This window comes from Setaria italica, chromosome III (genome assembly GCF_000263155.2).
Source record: "Setaria italica strain Yugu1 chromosome III, Setaria_italica_v2.0, whole genome shotgun sequence".
Classification (NCBI taxonomy): Eukaryota; Viridiplantae; Streptophyta; class Magnoliopsida; order Poales; family Poaceae; genus Setaria; species Setaria italica.
The window spans coordinates 17,731,272-17,747,615 of NC_028452.1; the positions used below are offsets into that span (position 1 = coordinate 17,731,272).

General features: G+C 46.8%; 3 protein-coding genes and 1 pseudogene across 3 annotated transcripts; 2 read left to right on the plus strand and 2 right to left on the minus strand.

Moving 5' to 3' along the window:
* Positions 1-3,847: 3,847 nt before the first annotated feature.
* On the minus strand, positions 3,848-5,356 carry LOC101779717 (annotated as a pseudogene).
* Positions 5,357-8,735: 3,379 nt separating this feature from the next.
* Positions 8,736-9,543, plus strand: LOC101759698. The gene has a single exon (XM_004961816.2). It carries the CDS (start codon positions 8,846-8,848, stop codon positions 9,161-9,163), a length of 318 nt encoding a protein of 105 aa, XP_004961873.1. The 5' UTR covers positions 8,736-8,845; the 3' UTR covers positions 9,164-9,543.
* A 440-nt stretch (positions 9,544-9,983) lies between these two features.
* Positions 9,984-12,024, plus strand: LOC101760104 (40S ribosomal protein S15a-1). Its single transcript, XM_022824979.1, has 4 exons — positions 9,984-10,069; positions 11,090-11,233; positions 11,323-11,483; positions 11,599-12,024. The coding sequence occupies exons 2-4, from the start codon at positions 11,101-11,103 to the stop codon at positions 11,695-11,697; spliced, it is 393 nt and encodes a 130-aa protein (XP_022680714.1). The 5' UTR covers positions 9,984-10,069; positions 11,090-11,100; the 3' UTR covers positions 11,698-12,024.
* A 930-nt stretch (positions 12,025-12,954) lies between these two features.
* Positions 12,955-15,703, minus strand: LOC101760929 (CASP-like protein 5B2). The gene is made up of 3 exons (XM_004961819.3): positions 15,086-15,703; positions 14,222-14,354; positions 12,955-13,388 (listed from the first exon to the last, which is right to left on the minus strand). Exons 1-3 carry the CDS (start codon positions 15,214-15,216, stop codon positions 13,188-13,190), a joined length of 465 nt encoding a protein of 154 aa, XP_004961876.1. The 5' UTR covers positions 15,217-15,703; the 3' UTR covers positions 12,955-13,187.
* Between the last annotated feature and the right edge of the window lie 641 nt (positions 15,704-16,344).

The following is a 16,344-nucleotide window of genomic DNA, read 5'->3' on the forward strand; positions in this document are numbered from 1 at the left end:
ATGAAGTTATTAAAGGTTATAGGGAAGAGGACATACAATTTTCTTTATGAGTATGAATAAGCCTTGTATAATAATAAATAAAGCAGTACATGTCTTTTATTCTTTTTCAAATGAAAGGAGTAGCGTTTTGCATTGTTAACTTGTTAGCTAGAGAGGAATGTTGAGTGTTGTTATTAGATCGATAGATATCTAATAATGGCTTAGAAATATGGCGAACATCATACAACCAGCATGACAAAGACTGCCATAATATTATAAATTGCTTTTTGGGGGGTATTTACTAGTTGAATGCTCAAGAGCTTGCTATAATAATATTATTATTGCCGGTTCATATCTCAAAATTACTAAATCAGGCATCGAGCACAAAATCAACTATAATAGTGCATTATTAGTGGGTTACAATCATAAAGCAGTTGTAATAATAGTATCATTACTGTAGGTTTTAGCCATGACATGATTGTAATATAGCACCCACTGCAATACATCAATTAAAGAAAAAAAAAGGCTTATCCGGACTCTCTGCTACATGCCCAATTTGGTATAGGCCCAAAAGCAACTTTAGCATAAAAACGAATGTGCCTTCAGGTTGTCACTTTTTTTCACTAAAAATATTTTCTAAATTTAAAATAAATACAAAAACTATGTGTTCAGGTTTGAGGAAAGTCAGACGAACTTTAAAATAAATGGTCTTAAATTTGGGAGGATTTTACAAGAGTATGAGTGTACATTAACTGACTAGGCCCAACTTGGACTACTTGTGCTATGTTATTTCTAATGTGGTTGGAGAACAATGAGATTGAACCTTGGACTTACGAAGTGATTGAATAGTTACGAATTTGCAATGCTAAGTAGATCACGGTCGATATAAATGTATAACGTGTAAGAAAGTAGATCATCAAATAACTTAATTTCTCTTTCTTTTATGCAGCACTGGAAGAAAGATGTTCATTTGGTTCTGGGAGCGGTAGCATTTACTAGCAAGGAAACAAAAGGAAGAAGAAAAGAACATCAAGACATTTCTAGAAATTCTAGGATGACATTTGAGGCTAACAAGAGAGCAACCGCATGGGGAGGGGACGCCAATCCTGTCTAGCTTCCGGAATTGTTTTTCTTATGAACCTTTCATTGTTTGAGATTCGTGTTAGACAAGTTGAACGACTGCAATTTTATTTGGACTAAGGGGGTGTTTGAGGAGAGGGGGCTAAATTTAGCCCCCATCACATCGAATGTTTGACACTAATTAGGAGTATTAAACCTAGACTAATTACAAAATTAATTATACAACCCCTAGGCTAAATCGCGAGACGAATCTATTAAGCCTAATTAGTCCATGATTTGATAATGTGGTGCTACAGTAACCATTCGCTAATGATGGATTAATTAGGCTGAATAGATTCGTCTCGCGATTTAGCCTAGGGTTCTGCAATTGGTTTTGTAATTAGCTTATATTTAATCTTCCTAATTAGTATTCGAACATTCAACGTGACAGAGCCTCCCTCCTGACACCCCCTGGAGCGGAAAGAGACGCGCATGCAGGAGAAGCGGAGGCAGGCGGGCACCAGCTTGCTCGGGACACGTGGCACAACAGCATAGAGAGGACTTGGATGGGTGGGCAAACGAACTTTTCTCTTAAACCATATGTCCAATTTTAAATCCATTTCAACTATAGTGTTTCTTGGAATTAATGCTATAAATTAAGATTCAATATGTTATTTTAAATTTTAAATTTTGACATTTAAACATTTCAATATACTAGTTCAACATTTTCGATATGTTGTTTCAACATTTGTTGTATACTATCTCAATATTTTTGAAAAAATGTTGAATTAGTTTTACTGAAGTGTTGAATCAGTTCTTTCTAAATGTTGAATTGGTTTTAAAAAAATATTGAATATGGTTCTATGAGGATTAGAGTAAAAAAACAAAAGAAAATATAAGAAATAAAAAACAAAGCAATATGCTGGGCGTATATTCTCTGACAAAAGCAACGGGCGCAGTTAAAACGACGAGCGCAGCCTGCTTGGTGCTTCCCTATTGGGTGCGCATGCTATTGTGCTGCTTCCCTATTGGGTGCGCATGCTATTGTGGGAACTTTTTATTTTTTATTTTTTATTTTAGCATTTTGCAAAAATACAAAGTCGGATGAAAAAATTGGAAAATTGGCTATTGTCGCCGGCTGGGCCGGCGGTAAGGTCCTTCCGCCGGCCTAACCGGCGGTAACAGGTACACTCCTCCACACCACACTTTCAAAAAATCATAACTAATTCATATCAACTCGGATTGAGATAAACTTTATATAAAACTTGTAGATCTCGACGAGATCTCCAACTTTGTAGTTAAATTTTTTTTCATTTTATATCATATTGGTACTCAAATAATCGACACAAGTTTCAGATCTAAAATTCAATTTTTAGATCTGAAATTAGGCAGCACACTTTCAAAAAATGATAACTAATTCATACGAGCTCATATAGAAATAAGATTTATATGAAAATTTTAGCTCTCGACGAGATTTACAACTTTGTAGTTCAAACTATTTTCATTTGGAGCCATTTAATTGCTGAAATAATCGACACAAGTTTCAGATCTAAAAATTGAATTTTAGATCTGAAACTTGTGTTGATTATTTGAGCATCAATATGACATCAAATAAAAAAGTTTTAACTAAAAAGTTGTAGATCTCCATTCGAGTTTTATATACAGTTTATCTCCATCTGAGTTGATATGAATTAGTTATGATTTTTTGAAAGTGTGGTACGGAGGGGTGTACCTGTCCCAGCCGGCGACAATAGTCTAGTTTTGCAATTTTTTCATCCGACTATATATTTTTGCAAAATGCTAAAATAAAAAATATAAAAATAAAAAAGTTCCTATTGTGCTGCTGCTGTTTGCTTTGAGCTGTAAGTACTTGGATAGATGGGCTGTGGTGGGCCGTGTGTTATATAGCTTATCCAACTTGCGGAAGCTGTATAGGGACCCCCGGGAGGGGAGGTTATGTGTCACTTGCGATAATGCACTTCATCAACACATAGTTAGCTATTGGATGTGACAGATAAAAACAAAATTGCTGGCATCACCTGCATGCAACAAAATTGAAACTTAGAAAATTCTAATTCCTAACTCGAGCGTTCAAACTAAATTCTGATTGCAAAATTATGTTTCTTATGGCAAGATTTAAAATAAAACTACACCTGAGTATGTTTGGGATTTGCACCATTTTAGATGGCTCGTCTAGGCTCGCAAGAGGAAAAAAAATCAAGTTTCACCGATTCTTTATCTACTCTCCTGATACATGTACTAGCTGCTCGACCTCTTTTATACCGCTGCTGCAAATGCATGCAATTCTTTTTTATAATTCGGTGCGGGAGACGCCCAAATTTGTGAGCGGGTGATGCAGGAGGCTTCCACTTTTGCAGTTAGGCCTGAAAACGTTATAAATCAAATCAGCCCACTCCACTCCACCCGGCGCGTCCGCTCCATGGACCAGAGGTTCGGCCCATTACTGTTCCTTAGTCTTGCCTTTCCGGGTTATGAGGGCGCAATTGGATGGAGCAGGGCGGAACTTGTAAACTCTGAAGCGCAAACGATGCCACTTCTATTATTTTGCAAAATGCAATCGAACTGGGGTACCCTCCATGGAACTCAAAAAATACCCACACGTCCTCAGATGAGCTCGAGCAACAATTAGCAGCAAACATACAAAGAGCAGCAAGCACTATTGCACGTGCAAAAATGTTGCCATAGAAACAAGAGGAAACTAACGGCAAAGCTTTAGAGACTATTGAATCAGACTATCGCTCCTACTACTTGCTAACAAAAGAATCAATCTCCGGAACACGATGCCAAACTAGCCATCGCTTCACTTGGTCTTGACAACCCCTTCGTTCCCGGCGAGCAGCAGGTACTTGTCCTTCCTCGTCAGCGCCGTCCCCTCGAACCCGAGCGCGGAGGCGAGCGAGCGCTGCACCTCGTTCGCCACCTCGATGCTGCTCTTGCCGCTCTCCGTGTCCACCGGCTCCAGGAACCGGACGATGTACTCCGGCCGGGGGTTCATCAGGAAGTACACCGAGTCGAAGCTCTTGGCGACGGGCGACGTGGACGTGGCGTAGAAAACGGCCGTGCGCGCGTCGACCGCGATGGGGTTCACCTCGGGGGCGAGCTCGGCGAACAGGGGGCTGAACCGGAGCAGGTAGGGCTCGCGGCACGTGGTCCCCTCGGGGCACACGACGACGTCGTCGCCCCGTGCCAGCATCGACGACATGCGGCGCCGGTCCTCCTCGCGGTTGCGGGTCAGGCGCCGGAGCGCGATGGGCGAGAGCACCTCCGACAGGCGGCTCAGGCTGTACGTCACGGCGGCGACGGGCCTCTTGAGCGCGCAGGCGATGCCAACCGGGTCCAGGAGCGTGCGGTGGTTGCAGACGTAGAGCCGGCCGCCGTGGGGCTTATTGCTCGTGCCTTCGTCGTCGCCGCCACTACCGTCCGCCGCCGCGGGAGCGGCGCCGATGACGCGCACCCTCACCCCGGTGAGACCGGCGACCACGCTCGACACGCGCCACGGAAGGAGGACGTAGATCGCGATGCGGACGATGGCAAGTAGGACGGCGAACGGGAAGTAGATGTACATTGCGAGCGCCGCCGCCGGCGTCGGCGTGAAAGCGAGCCGGCCGTCGTGAAACACCACTGGCTTCGGATAACTGCCGCAGGACGTCTTCTCGGTTTGCTTCAGGACACGAGACAGCCTCTCCATGTTGAGCTCGGCCGTAACGCCAGTGAGGTACCGTGGCCCTCCCTTTAGCTCCCTCCCGGCCACCGCGTCGAACCCCACGTACTCCTTCAAGAACGCCTCCACCATCACCGTCGGGAACGTCCGGCTCACGGCCACCACCTTCACCCGCTCGGGCAACGCGTTCAGCGCCTCGTCGATAGCGTGCACGCCCGGCGCCTCTCGGGAGAAGAGCTTGGGGAGCACGGACCTGCCGACCCTCGCCGCCTCGTCGCGCCGGAGCCCGCAGAACGCGACGGAGGCCATCGCCTTGGCGCGCGCCTCGTGACGCAGCACGTGCAGGACGGGGTAGAGCGCGAGCAGGACGAGGCCCCGGACGTAGCCGCCCGCCTCGACGGCGACGAGGAAGTACGGCGGGAACGCCGCGCCCGGCGACGGCTTCAGGAGCAGGGCGTCCGCGTCGACGACCAGCGCGTTGCTACCGAGCCGGCGTACCAGCGGGGAAGGAGCGGCCGCTGCGGCGGTTACCGTGCTCGCTGTCGTGCCGCCCGGCAGGAGCCTGCCGACGAGCTTGCGGTTGATGAACCGGTGGATGCCGAGGACGCGGTTGGCGAAGCGCTGACCGGTCGACATGCACGGGTCCATGATGATTGACTCTAGTTCCTGCGTCAAACTCCAAAATTATTTGCTCACGCTACACCGACTATATTCACGGTTATATTTGGTTGATTGAAAACGAACACGACTACACGAGCCTATCCTCTCCGACTCCACGCGGCAGCAGAATTGGACTCGGACTCAGCAGAGAGGAGGTAGCCGAACACGGAACGGGCTGCAAGCCAAGCCCGTTTAGTTGGCCCAGTGTGACCCATAATGAATCTGGGCCGCACGTGGTCCAACATCTCAGTTCTACGACACACAGGCAAGTCTGACGTGAACTACACTGCATTGAAGCTATTTTGGACGCTTCAAGTTCGTTATTCGTGTGCTGTAAACATCGTGTTCCTTCCATTTGGCGCGAGCATCATAGAAAGGTGCATAAATGTCGGCAGAGCCAGCACAAAGCCTTGAGCTGCCAACGAAAACAACCACGGGATCGTATTGTTTCCGACACACTCCAGGAAAGCTCAAAAGGAGGACATCGACCCTTCGACAGCACGCAGGTCCTTGATGTGAGGTATTGAGCGCCGCCTGAGTTCAAGCATACAACCCGGTTTTTCCTCAACCGGATGGTGCAGCTATTTGGCACACAGTGCTAAAATTTAGTCCCTATCATATCGGATATTTGATAGGAGTATTAAATATTAGTTAATTACAAAACTAATTGCACAATCCCTAGGTTAAATCGCGAGACGAATATATTAAGCCTAATTAGAACCCATCACATCGAATATTTAGATACTAATTAGGGTATTAAACGTAGACTATTTACAAAACCCATTACATAAGTGGAGGCTAAACGACGAGACGAATCTATTAAGCCTAATTAGTCCATGATTTGACAATGTGTTGCTACAGTAAACATTTGCTAATGATGGATTAATTAGGCTTAATAGATTCATCTCGCCGTTTAGCCTCCACTTATGTAATGAGTTTTGTAAATAGTCTACATTTAATACTCTTAATTAGTATCTAAACATTCGATGTGACACGTGCTAAAAATAAGCAAAGGGAACCAAACGTCCCCTTAGTCCATGATTTGATAATGTGGTGCTATAGTAACCATTCGCTAATGATGAATTAATTAGGTTTAATAAATTCGTCTCGCGATTTAGCCTACGAGTTCTGCTATTAGTTTTGTAATTAGCTCATATTTAGTCATCCTAATTAGCATCCGAACATCCTAATTTAGCCCCTGTCTTCCAAACCCCCCTTATCCTGCGGTGGCCACTGCTTCGCGATTCGCGCGAGTCAACTCGTCCAACTTACCGCTTGGAGCTACCAGTTAGAAACACACGCCGGCCTGGGTGAAATTTATTAGGCAGGAACGATCGTTCCAGGCAGATTCCGCTGGAAGGGTCAAGTCACGGGCGTCTCCATCCCTCGCCGCTCCTCCGCCGCACATGTTTCGCCTTTCTCTTCCATCTATTTCAGCCTGTCGTCTTCCACCTCTGTCGCCCCCTATTTTCCCCTCTTGATTCATCTTCATTATCCACCTTTCTTGGGCTGACTCCTCTCCATCGCTGACTTACCACCACTTCATCCCCATGCAATTCTTTTCGCCACTGTCTTACCAGATCCATGAACGGAGTTGACTCCTTCCCAGCATGCTTCTTCTTCCCAGCGTGCTTCTTCGTTGTCTTGTCGGATCTACGGTGCGGCGTTCCTCCTTCCCCAACTCCGGCACCAAATCAAACCAGTAAAAAATGCCAAAGCTACGGCGGGGAGAAGTTGCGGCCGCCGGATGTTGCGGCGGCGGGTGAGGTGCGCAGGAGGTGGCGGCGGCGGAGGCGGGAGTAGGGTGGCGACCTGCAGGTGGGGCAGTGCACGGGAAAATGCCTGGGAGGCAAGCTTCGCGAGGCACAAAGGAGCACAGGCCGGTCAACGAAGATCCACGCTGGCAGCTCCAGCACGAATATTAAAGCTAGATGGACGGTCGGAAATAAGGAAAGGGGCACCAACCGGTTGTGGGAATGATTTTCCCTTCAAGCATACCCTATCAGGTTTCCTTGGAATTTCGCTGCGTGCTTTTGCTCCCAACCTGAATCCGGTTAGTTGAGACGACCACATCAGTGCCAATCGCCAAACAGCCGATCCAAATTGTGTATTCAACAATATCATCTACCCGATCAGCTGCAGCTGTCCAGGGACAAGAAAAAACATTCCTACCAGCAGACTGCTGACGCAGCAGGAACTGAATAGTACCACCAGCCACCAGATGATCTGGTCTGGCCGGTGTGAACTGCTGTCTGACCGGCATCTTCAGTCTCCCACACGATCAGATAAACAAATTGCTCTGCACTAGTTTATCCCGGTCAACCTCGCAATCATACGTCCAGGCTTCAGTTCCAGCCACACGAGACACGACCCCACGAGCTGCAGGGATTACCATTCTCTAATCCTCCGGTGCGCGAGAGTGCTTCAGAAGTCATCGTCTAGATGGGCAGCGGACTTGTCTTGTCACGGCCAGAGTCGGCTGGAGTGACGCGAGATCGACCGGGATTCAGGATCCTTCCGTGCTGGCGCTGGGATTTCCAACGGATTACGCCACCGGGCGAGGGCGGAAACGCGCGCGCGCGCGGATTAAGAATTCCGCTGGATAACCAATCATGGTCTCATGGTCGGGGGAGCAGTCAGATGTGGCTTTTGGCTTCCTTTCCTTTCCTTTTGTAGCAGGTAAGCCGTATGCTTCCAAGAGATGGATGAATTGAGAAAAGGTATTCCCGCACTGAACCGCGCCGCGCGTCGCTGTCCACTTGTAAAACTCGCCTTCTAAGACTGATCATCCCTTGCGTTCAAGTCTCCTACCCCGTGCTGGAATTCTACCGCGCAAAGCCATCCACTTTTGCGAGGGATGAAACTACTGGCTTTTTAATTGCGAAGGAAATTACCGACTTGATAGCTTAGACTTGATAACAGCGGGCAATTAGTAGCTACTTCAGCCAAAAGCTTAAACTTGACAAAAATGCGAGCAATATACCTCAAAACTCCCTCACGTTTGTATATTTTCTTCAGAATTGTGTCACTAGTGCCTTGACCTCCTATGCCCTACTGAAATTCATGTAAAAATAATTTTTTTTACAAAAGCTTAATGATCTGAGGAAAGATGGAAAATGTACACACTTCGACTAAAACCAGGAAGCCGCATTTGACAGATTTGAGTACCTTGACATGACACATTCGACTCAGAGTTACTCTCAAGCTGTCTGAGAAAAACTAATTATTAGTACTATCTTATCAAGCCATTAGTAGCTACAGTTTGATCCTTGGCAAGCACTCCACTTGGTCTCTATCCGCTTCAAGTGTCCAAATCATGCATCTTTGTCTCCCTTTTTAAGCTCGCCCTCCCCTCTCCTTTGCCGACTCAGGAGAAAAACCTCTCTCAGAGTGTCGTAACTGCTTCTCCTTCCTTCATCCTCTTCCCCTCTCCCAGCTTCCCTGAGCTTCTGAAGGTTATCGGCCATGGAAGGCCTCATCCCGTTCATCTACAGGGCCGTCGTGCAGTACAGGAAGGAAGGGCAGGTCTCCTTCACTGACCTCATCTTCGACGAGCCGTCGCCGACGTCCTACTTCCGCCTCCCGGGGGACTCCGGCCGGTACCAGGTGACGGCGAGCGATCTCTTCTCCCGGTCGGCTGTGGACTCCGGTTCGGCCGGCGCTATGCGGCAGTGTCCGGCGAGGCTCCCGATGCAGCGCCGGCGTCCCCTGGACCGTGATAATGGAAGTGCATCCTGGGACTGGGAGCCAAGAAAAGAAAAGCAAGCGAAGGATGGTTCGTAGCAAGCAGTGGGGGTAGTAGTGAGATCAGATATGTTGTGTGTGTATGCAGATGATGCTGAGCAACTGTGAATATTAGCCTAAGTTGCCGTGTAAGTGTACATAATCTTTCTCTGTTTTATTAGCTTGTTATTGTGATCTGCCATGTAATGCATAGGAGCAGATCCTCCCAAGGAGGCTTTGCACCATAGCCTAGAGTGAGAATTGTGTATTATCTGTTGGAATAAAATGCCGCACAAATGGTGGAACGCGTGAAAAAGTTCACGCGTTCCAAACTGGTGGTATGTACATTTACATTTACATGTTGCCTACAAGTTCTAGCCTTCTAGGCTTGAACTACACGTAGACGCGTGGGTGCATACAAAGTGGCTATTATATTGTCAGAACTCACACTGCACCCAGTTTGTTCGAGAGAAATTGGAAGAAAAAAAACCATCCTACTTCAGTAAGATTAGTTCCTCCTATATTCCAAAGGGAAGCTTTGCCACTCTCTTCGTCAATCGAACTAATTAAGATTGTAGCATTTTAGAGATGCTCGCCGATTTCGTTTCTGAAACCTGTTTCGCTATTCAGGGGATACTTGGAACGATAGAAAGTAGAGGCATATTCAGATTTTTGGGACAGTGCATTACTGCGATCCAAGAGGAAGAATGGGCCAACGGCCTTCCCCGAGGAGCAAATCCGTCGGCCACCATACATAACCCTCCTTTTGGGCTTCATTGGGCTCAGCCCAAACACCGGCCCACTCTAGCCTTGAGAACCCCAAACCCTCGCTCGTCGTCTCTGCCAGCCTCGTCCTGCGCCGCCGTCGCTTTCTTCCGGCTTGCCTCTCCGTCGCAGCGCAGCAGGAGTGAGATTAGCTCCCCGCCCCTGGTCCCCCCCGCGCCCCCCCCCCCCCCTTCTTGAGAGGTACGCATCCAGCGGATCCCGGACCCAATCCCTCGTTTCGTAGTTCGTTAGGACTTAGGAGCGACTGCCGTCGTTAGTGGAAATTTGAACCTCCCAGCCATCGGCCTGCTGTGGTGTTACTTGTTAGTGTCTTTTTTTCTGAGCTTTGTAACAAAGGATGTAAACATACGTCCTCATCTCCAACAAAGTAAGCAAACTGTATGATGTTTGTCGAAAGGCCTCTTTTGGATCGTTGCAGATGTTTGCGACCAAAGTTTTGTGTCGTGTGAGGGTTCCTATTGAGAAAGTTGAGTTAGAGCTAGGGGATTTTGATCTGTTCAAATAACCTCTGTCTTGGCTCAAAACGACATTAGCTGTGCAGAGTAATGCTTGGTATTGCTCCGGCATAATAAGTCGATTTAACAGTCATAGATTGAGATGCGAACTAAGTTCCCCTGCAGCAGCAAGTGTAACCAGTCTAGACAATTGTTCTTAGCACACCAAATGTTTTTGATGAAGTAGCAATGCCATTGTGTTTATTTCTCCTTTGGGTCTTGCAAGTCTCTGGTGAAAAGCCATGTGGCTGTTATGATTGTAGGCCAGGGCCACATGGGGGTTCAAGGCTATCTAGTCTCCTATTTTAGGTAAGCAATTACTGTTGTCCTCTCAAAAAAGGAAATGATGGCAGTAATGTTGTTTCACATATTGTGCTACCCATAAAAGCTGTGCTGTCTCTTCCCTGATTTGCACATCCAGTGTTTATTCAGTTTGTGAACTAATGGAACATTATTATTGATAAACCTTGTGGTTGTGGCCTTGTGGGTGAGGATGATTCTGTTTTGCCATTTAATTACATGCTGTGTTTTCTTTTTATTCCTTTCTGTCTATCATAAATGATCTTTTGTTGCTACCTTTGTGAAATGCTACCTGTTAGTGTTACTGTGTTAGTAAACCTCTATTTGATACCTTACTAGTTACTATTTTGTTTTCAAAGTTGTCTCCGCGGCAGTATTACAAGTCTATTGGTGCATACCTCTGCAGGTTAGCTAAGGATGGTGAGAGTTAGCGTCTTGAATGATGCCCTCAAGAGCATGTACAATGCTGAGAAGCGTGGGAAGAGGCAAGTGATGATCAGGCCTTCTTCAAAGGTGATCATAAAGTTCCTTATGGTGATGCAGAAGCATGGTTAGTTCTCTTTTATTTACATTTTATTTGGAACTTGTTGAAAGCACGGAAAGGATTCAATGAGTCATGACTGCTGTCCTTTTCTACAGGGTATATTGGTGAGTTTGAGTATGTTGATGACCATCGTGCTGGGAAGATTGTTGTTGAGTTGAATGGCAGGCTGAACAAGTGTGGAGTAATCAGTCCTCGCTTTGATGTTGGCGTCAAGGAAATTGAAGGGTGGACTGCTAGGCTGCTTCCATCCCGTCAGGTCAGTTCCTTTGCTATTCTACACCATTTAGAACTACAGCTCTAACGCTAGGTATCTATACGTATGGTGCAGTTTGATCTAATAATCTAATTACTTTTCACTGTTTTTTGTGCAGTTCGGTTACATTGTCTTGACGACCTCTGCTGGCATCATGGATCATGAAGAGGCCAGAAGGAAGAATGTTGGTGGCAAGGTTCTAGGGTTTTTCTACTAGATGGCAGTTTAATGGAAGGGTTTTGAATCAGTGTAGTAGGATGTTCGTCCCTAACATCGGTGTAGTAGGATTATGCCTGTGTTCTTTTTGGAATGGCATTTATGCTTTTTTGCTTGTATTCCTTCAGTTCAAATGAGCCAGATTGAACAAATGCAATTGCTTTGGATCACACTGGTGCCAGTTTGCTTACTGAGTCTATTGGTTCTCTTTCTTCTACCCTCCGTTTGTGTTTAGAAAAGGCTTTCAGCCTTTGTACCATGAAAGTTTTGAGATTTTGGTACTTTTGGATCGTGACAGCCAGATGATTCTATTTCTATTATTGTGTTTTACATTGACGTTACAAAGTTATTGATGCAGCACACTAGATTTGTTTTTGACATTCATGATTGCTAGGTGGCCTGTTTGCTTCATTGCCAAGATTGCATAGGGTTATCACACTTTCTTGCCTAACTTTTCCCGGCACTTCTCGTCTAACTTGTGGCAGAGAAAAAGGTAGCCACAACTTGGCTTGCAAGGATATCTTCCATGATATTATGCGCACATGGTGTATGGTGCACATCCTAGATAAAAGTTTGGCGTGCCAAGTTTTGACCTGGAACCAAATGCTAACTTAACTTAGTAAAACTTATCTAATTGACTTGTGCCAATATTTGGCCATCAACCAAAATGGTCTTGTCTGGACACCAATAATTAGATGCGAGATGCGACTGAGCGTTCATGATGTTTGGACATGGAGCTGTATCTCTGTCTGATGGACTCGCGTAGGCAGTGCTGCTACATGCTAAGCTGTTGTGGCTGCCATCCCTGTTCTTCTCAGTTTAGCGGGAGTAAATAAAACCTCTAATCCTTGTACATTATTTCGACGTTAGCTTCTCTACACTGAACGCGTCGGGATTTCTGATGCAGATACGTCATTCAGATGGGTTACTATTTTAGACTTTGTGCAGAACATTGGTGTTTTTTTCACAGAAATTCAAAAACAACTAATTTGATGTGAAATTAGCCAACTTGTTCAGTTTAGTCGACAGCATATAGCCTCCAGATGAGCTCGAGCAAATTTTGCATCATCCAATATAAATGTGGTCTCTGTCAAAACTCAATTAAGTTGTTTTATTTAGATTATTTACAATAGAACTGCTTGATTGCAGTGTGTGAGGTCAGCTGGCATCATCCCATAGCTATCAAAAGATAATAATCAGATAGACGTAGAAAGCTGCGTGGTCAAGGCAATTTCCCTTTGGAGACCGACCTCAAAGATAGCAAAATGGCAATTAACTCACCAGCATCTGATGCAAAGCATCTATTCAGCAATTTCTATCATTAGTAATTGTTCACTCCATGGACTTTACATGATCCCAACATTTCCATTCTGGGGCTATGTGGTTTGCTAAATACGTGGTATGGTAAATTTCCTTTGTAAAAGCTACAAAGAGAGAAGAGCAGAAAAAAGAGGTCCTATAAACATTGCTATCCCACGATCATAAACAAAATCAGGACGCAGCCAGGAGCCAAAACATGATCAGGGCTGATGTAGCGCTGAGTGCCCAAGACAGGAAGGCAAATGCTGCGGCGAGCTCGTATTTTCCGCAAGGGAGTTGGGGATACCTTCTGCAGAAGAGCACGTCCTTTTGAAACAGAATTACGACACCACCAGCTGAGCTCGATGCAGCGAATGACAAAATTGCTGTTACCTGCATTTAATAGATTGGCTTCATTAGTACTGCTGAAAACATTCACGTGGTTACACGAACCGTGAACACCACCCAAATGAAAACAGGGCTAGACTCGTACAATTTGATAGACATGTAATGCTGAAATCTGATCAAAACTCAGCCACAGTAAGCTGACATATAGGAGGAGCAAAAATAATGTACAGCAAAACAAACTTTGCCAAGTACAAACTAATATTAACTTCACTAATATGAAACTGTCATTACGTTTCAAGGAGAACAGGGGGGCAATAATCAACACAAGTTCACTCTTAAAACTGCATTGTTGAAGTAGCACTCGTTTAGTATGTGTGGTGCATGGATGTTGAAAATGAGAGAATGAGGCACACAGATTAGTATTACTCCTCCTATCACAGACAAGTGATATTTCTCAAATCAAAAGTATCTAGAACATAACAGCAGCCACCAAAATCTATTGCGATATATACAAAACTTGACTAATCAAGATAAATCTACAAATATCATGTGTTTGGTATCAATATTTACAATAAACTGCTAGTAAAAAGGTTCAAAAGTTTTACATCAAGAATCCTAAAGCATCATTTTTTTAATGCAGGAGCAGCATAGCAAAATTTACGGGTAAACGATAGAGAAAAGAACAGCAAAAGGATCATTCAGTTCGGCTTCTCCATATGGGCAACTTCGGTGCTTGTATAAAACATTGTAACAACACATCCAAGCATACAACTTTATATGTTCATCAAAACAATTAAGTAGAGACATAGAAAACCCTTTAGGAGAAATCGAGACAAAAAGATAGATGACTAGAGTTTCAATACGAATTTAGTCATTACCCAGTCTCCAACGACAAATAAGCTCAACAGAATTGGGCTGGTGAGATCCTTTTTGACTTTGATGGCATATCCATCCAGACATGCAAGTCCAGAGCTCCACAACATCTGAAGTCCCATTGATGCAACCAAGTAGCTGAAATGTGAAAGACCAAATGAGCTCATCACACATTTCAAAGGATAAAGTTTACGAGCCCAACTAGTTGTGCTGATCTGAGTTAACAGCTTACTAGACACCAACAAAAATGCCATCGCTGCAAATAAGTCACCATTAGATATAGGAATTTGTACATGTGCGGCCCATGTTTCTCTAGCTCCTAACACCATATCAAACAAAATGGCTTTTTGAATACACCTCCAATTTCACCATGCCTATATATTTTTCAAATTACCCACGCAATTGGATGGCCTGACCACAATTTCGTCTGAACTTTCCTCTCAAATGCTGCAAACAGTCCTCCCAACTAAAGCCCCTTACAAACCAACAAAACTCTACCCGGAAATTAACAAAGCCACTTGTTAATTGTCCATCCCTCCTCACTCCAGGGTTCCGCTAAATGAAACTATGATAACTGATGAGTCGACAACAAGGGATCCGAGGCAAAATGGGGTAAGTACCACTCCTGACCGCGTCCCATGCCCCAGCTTCAGACCGAAGACGCGGAACCCCAGTCTACTCGCATTGCTCCACCTGAGACGCGAGAGCGAACCTACGCTGTAGATATCGAACTGCTCCCCGGTCGCCGCCAAGGACAGACAGATTCACCAGAAAAGGGAAACCCCAAGCCCCCCAACCAACATATGGCGATGAGGAAGGCTAGAAGAAGAGGTCAACGGGGAGAGGTTTGTGGTTTTCGAGCAGCTTACCAGAAGGCGGTGTAGCTGGCGAATCCGAGCGACGACCCCATGACGCCGATGCAGGCGGCGGCGAAGAACGCCTGCCCCACCCGCAGCACCAGCCCGCCCCACGACCCCGGCCTCCCCGCCAGCCCCGGCATCTCCTCCCTCCGCCCACCTCCCGCCGCCCCCGCCGCTCACTCCCGCCGCCGCCGCTCAGCGGCCGCGCCGATCGGCCATGCGCGCGCGCTCTGATCGGGTGGGCTGGTGGTGGGTGGGCGGATCGCAGCAGGTTTTAGGTGCGAGGCGGAGGGGACGCGAAGGGGATTTCCCTTTAACTAACGAATTGATGACAAGTGCCGAACAGCAGCGGCGTAGCCGAGGGGAGGAGGGCTTGAAATGGGGGAGACGGGAATTTCGGGCGGAGGCTGCTGCTGCCCGTGCCGGCGCCACGGCGGCGGCGGTTGGTGCGACGCTGACGCGCGCGGGCGTGGGGCCCCTTGGGTACTGGATCCCAGCCCCCAGTCTCCCAGACGCCGACGCGGCCGGCCGGGAGAGGGGCCAAAAGGCGCGGCGGGGTTGCGTGCGCTGGCGGCTTCCGCGTGCGCCTGCTGCCGGCGCGGGTGGCCAACCGGGCGGGTGGGTGGCGGTGAGCTATCCGAGTGGCCGCGGTTTTCCGACGTGTAATTAACGAGCGGGGGCCGTACGGGGGACTGGGAGAGTGGGGCGGCGGTCTCTTTTGGCCTTTTTGGGATGGGATGGGAGGTGCGCTTGCGTGGATGGGGATTAGGCGCACGATCGGTTCGATTTGGCCTTTGGGGTGACAGGGTTTCGCGGATTGGGAAATGATTCTCGTGCAGGGTTTGGGTTTTGCCTGATAGAGAACGTGCACGCCTGATAGAGGTTTGCTTTTGGAACTGGACCGTTTAAATTGGGTGTTGGGGGTAGTGACAACTGACACGGGACAGGGACCTAATCGGGCGCGGCCAGAGATCGAGTCATCTGAGGGGACTGGGTGCAAATATGCGAATGTTCGTTGTAACTTCTTTTTGCGTCGATTGACAAATCGGCCGGCGGCCTTGAAAGTTTCCTTTTATGAGAAAGGGGATTGAAAGTTCGACGGCTTCATTTGGGAGGGAGTGATCTCTCCCTTCGGCTGGCTCAAAAGGACAGGCGATAGCCGCCGATCGGAAGCACTCGTTTTCATTATAAGAGGAAATTGCCACCACGTCTGGGCTGGACCGTAATGCGGTGGGCTTTCGAACACGGGGGCTCCGTGCAGGCCCACA

Bases quoted from the DNA above. Each gene is read 5' to 3' on its own strand.
- LOC101759698 (XM_004961816.2), top strand. From the start codon at position 8,846: ATGGAAGGCCTCATCCCGTTCATCTACAGGGCCGTCGTGCAGTACAGG.
- LOC101760929 (XM_004961819.3), bottom strand. From the start codon at position 15,216: ATGCCGGGGCTGGCGGGGAGGCCGGGGTCGTGGGGCGGGCTGGTGCTG. The intron at 14,355-15,085 runs GTAAGCTGCTCG...TTCACATTTCAG, and splicing joins GCCAGCTACACCGCCTTCTG to CTACTTGGTTGCATCAATGG. The intron at 13,389-14,221 runs GTAATGACTAAA...TATTAAATGCAG, and splicing joins TATTTGTCGTTGGAGACTGG to GTAACAGCAATTTTGTCATT.
- LOC101760104 (XM_022824979.1), top strand. From the start codon at position 11,101: ATGGTGAGAGTTAGCGTCTTGAATGATGCCCTCAAGAGCATGTACAAT. The intron at 11,234-11,322 runs GTTAGTTCTCTT...CCTTTTCTACAG, and splicing joins TATGGTGATGCAGAAGCATG to GGTATATTGGTGAGTTTGAG. The intron at 11,484-11,598 runs GTCAGTTCCTTT...TTTTTTGTGCAG, and splicing joins GGCTGCTTCCATCCCGTCAG to TTCGGTTACATTGTCTTGAC.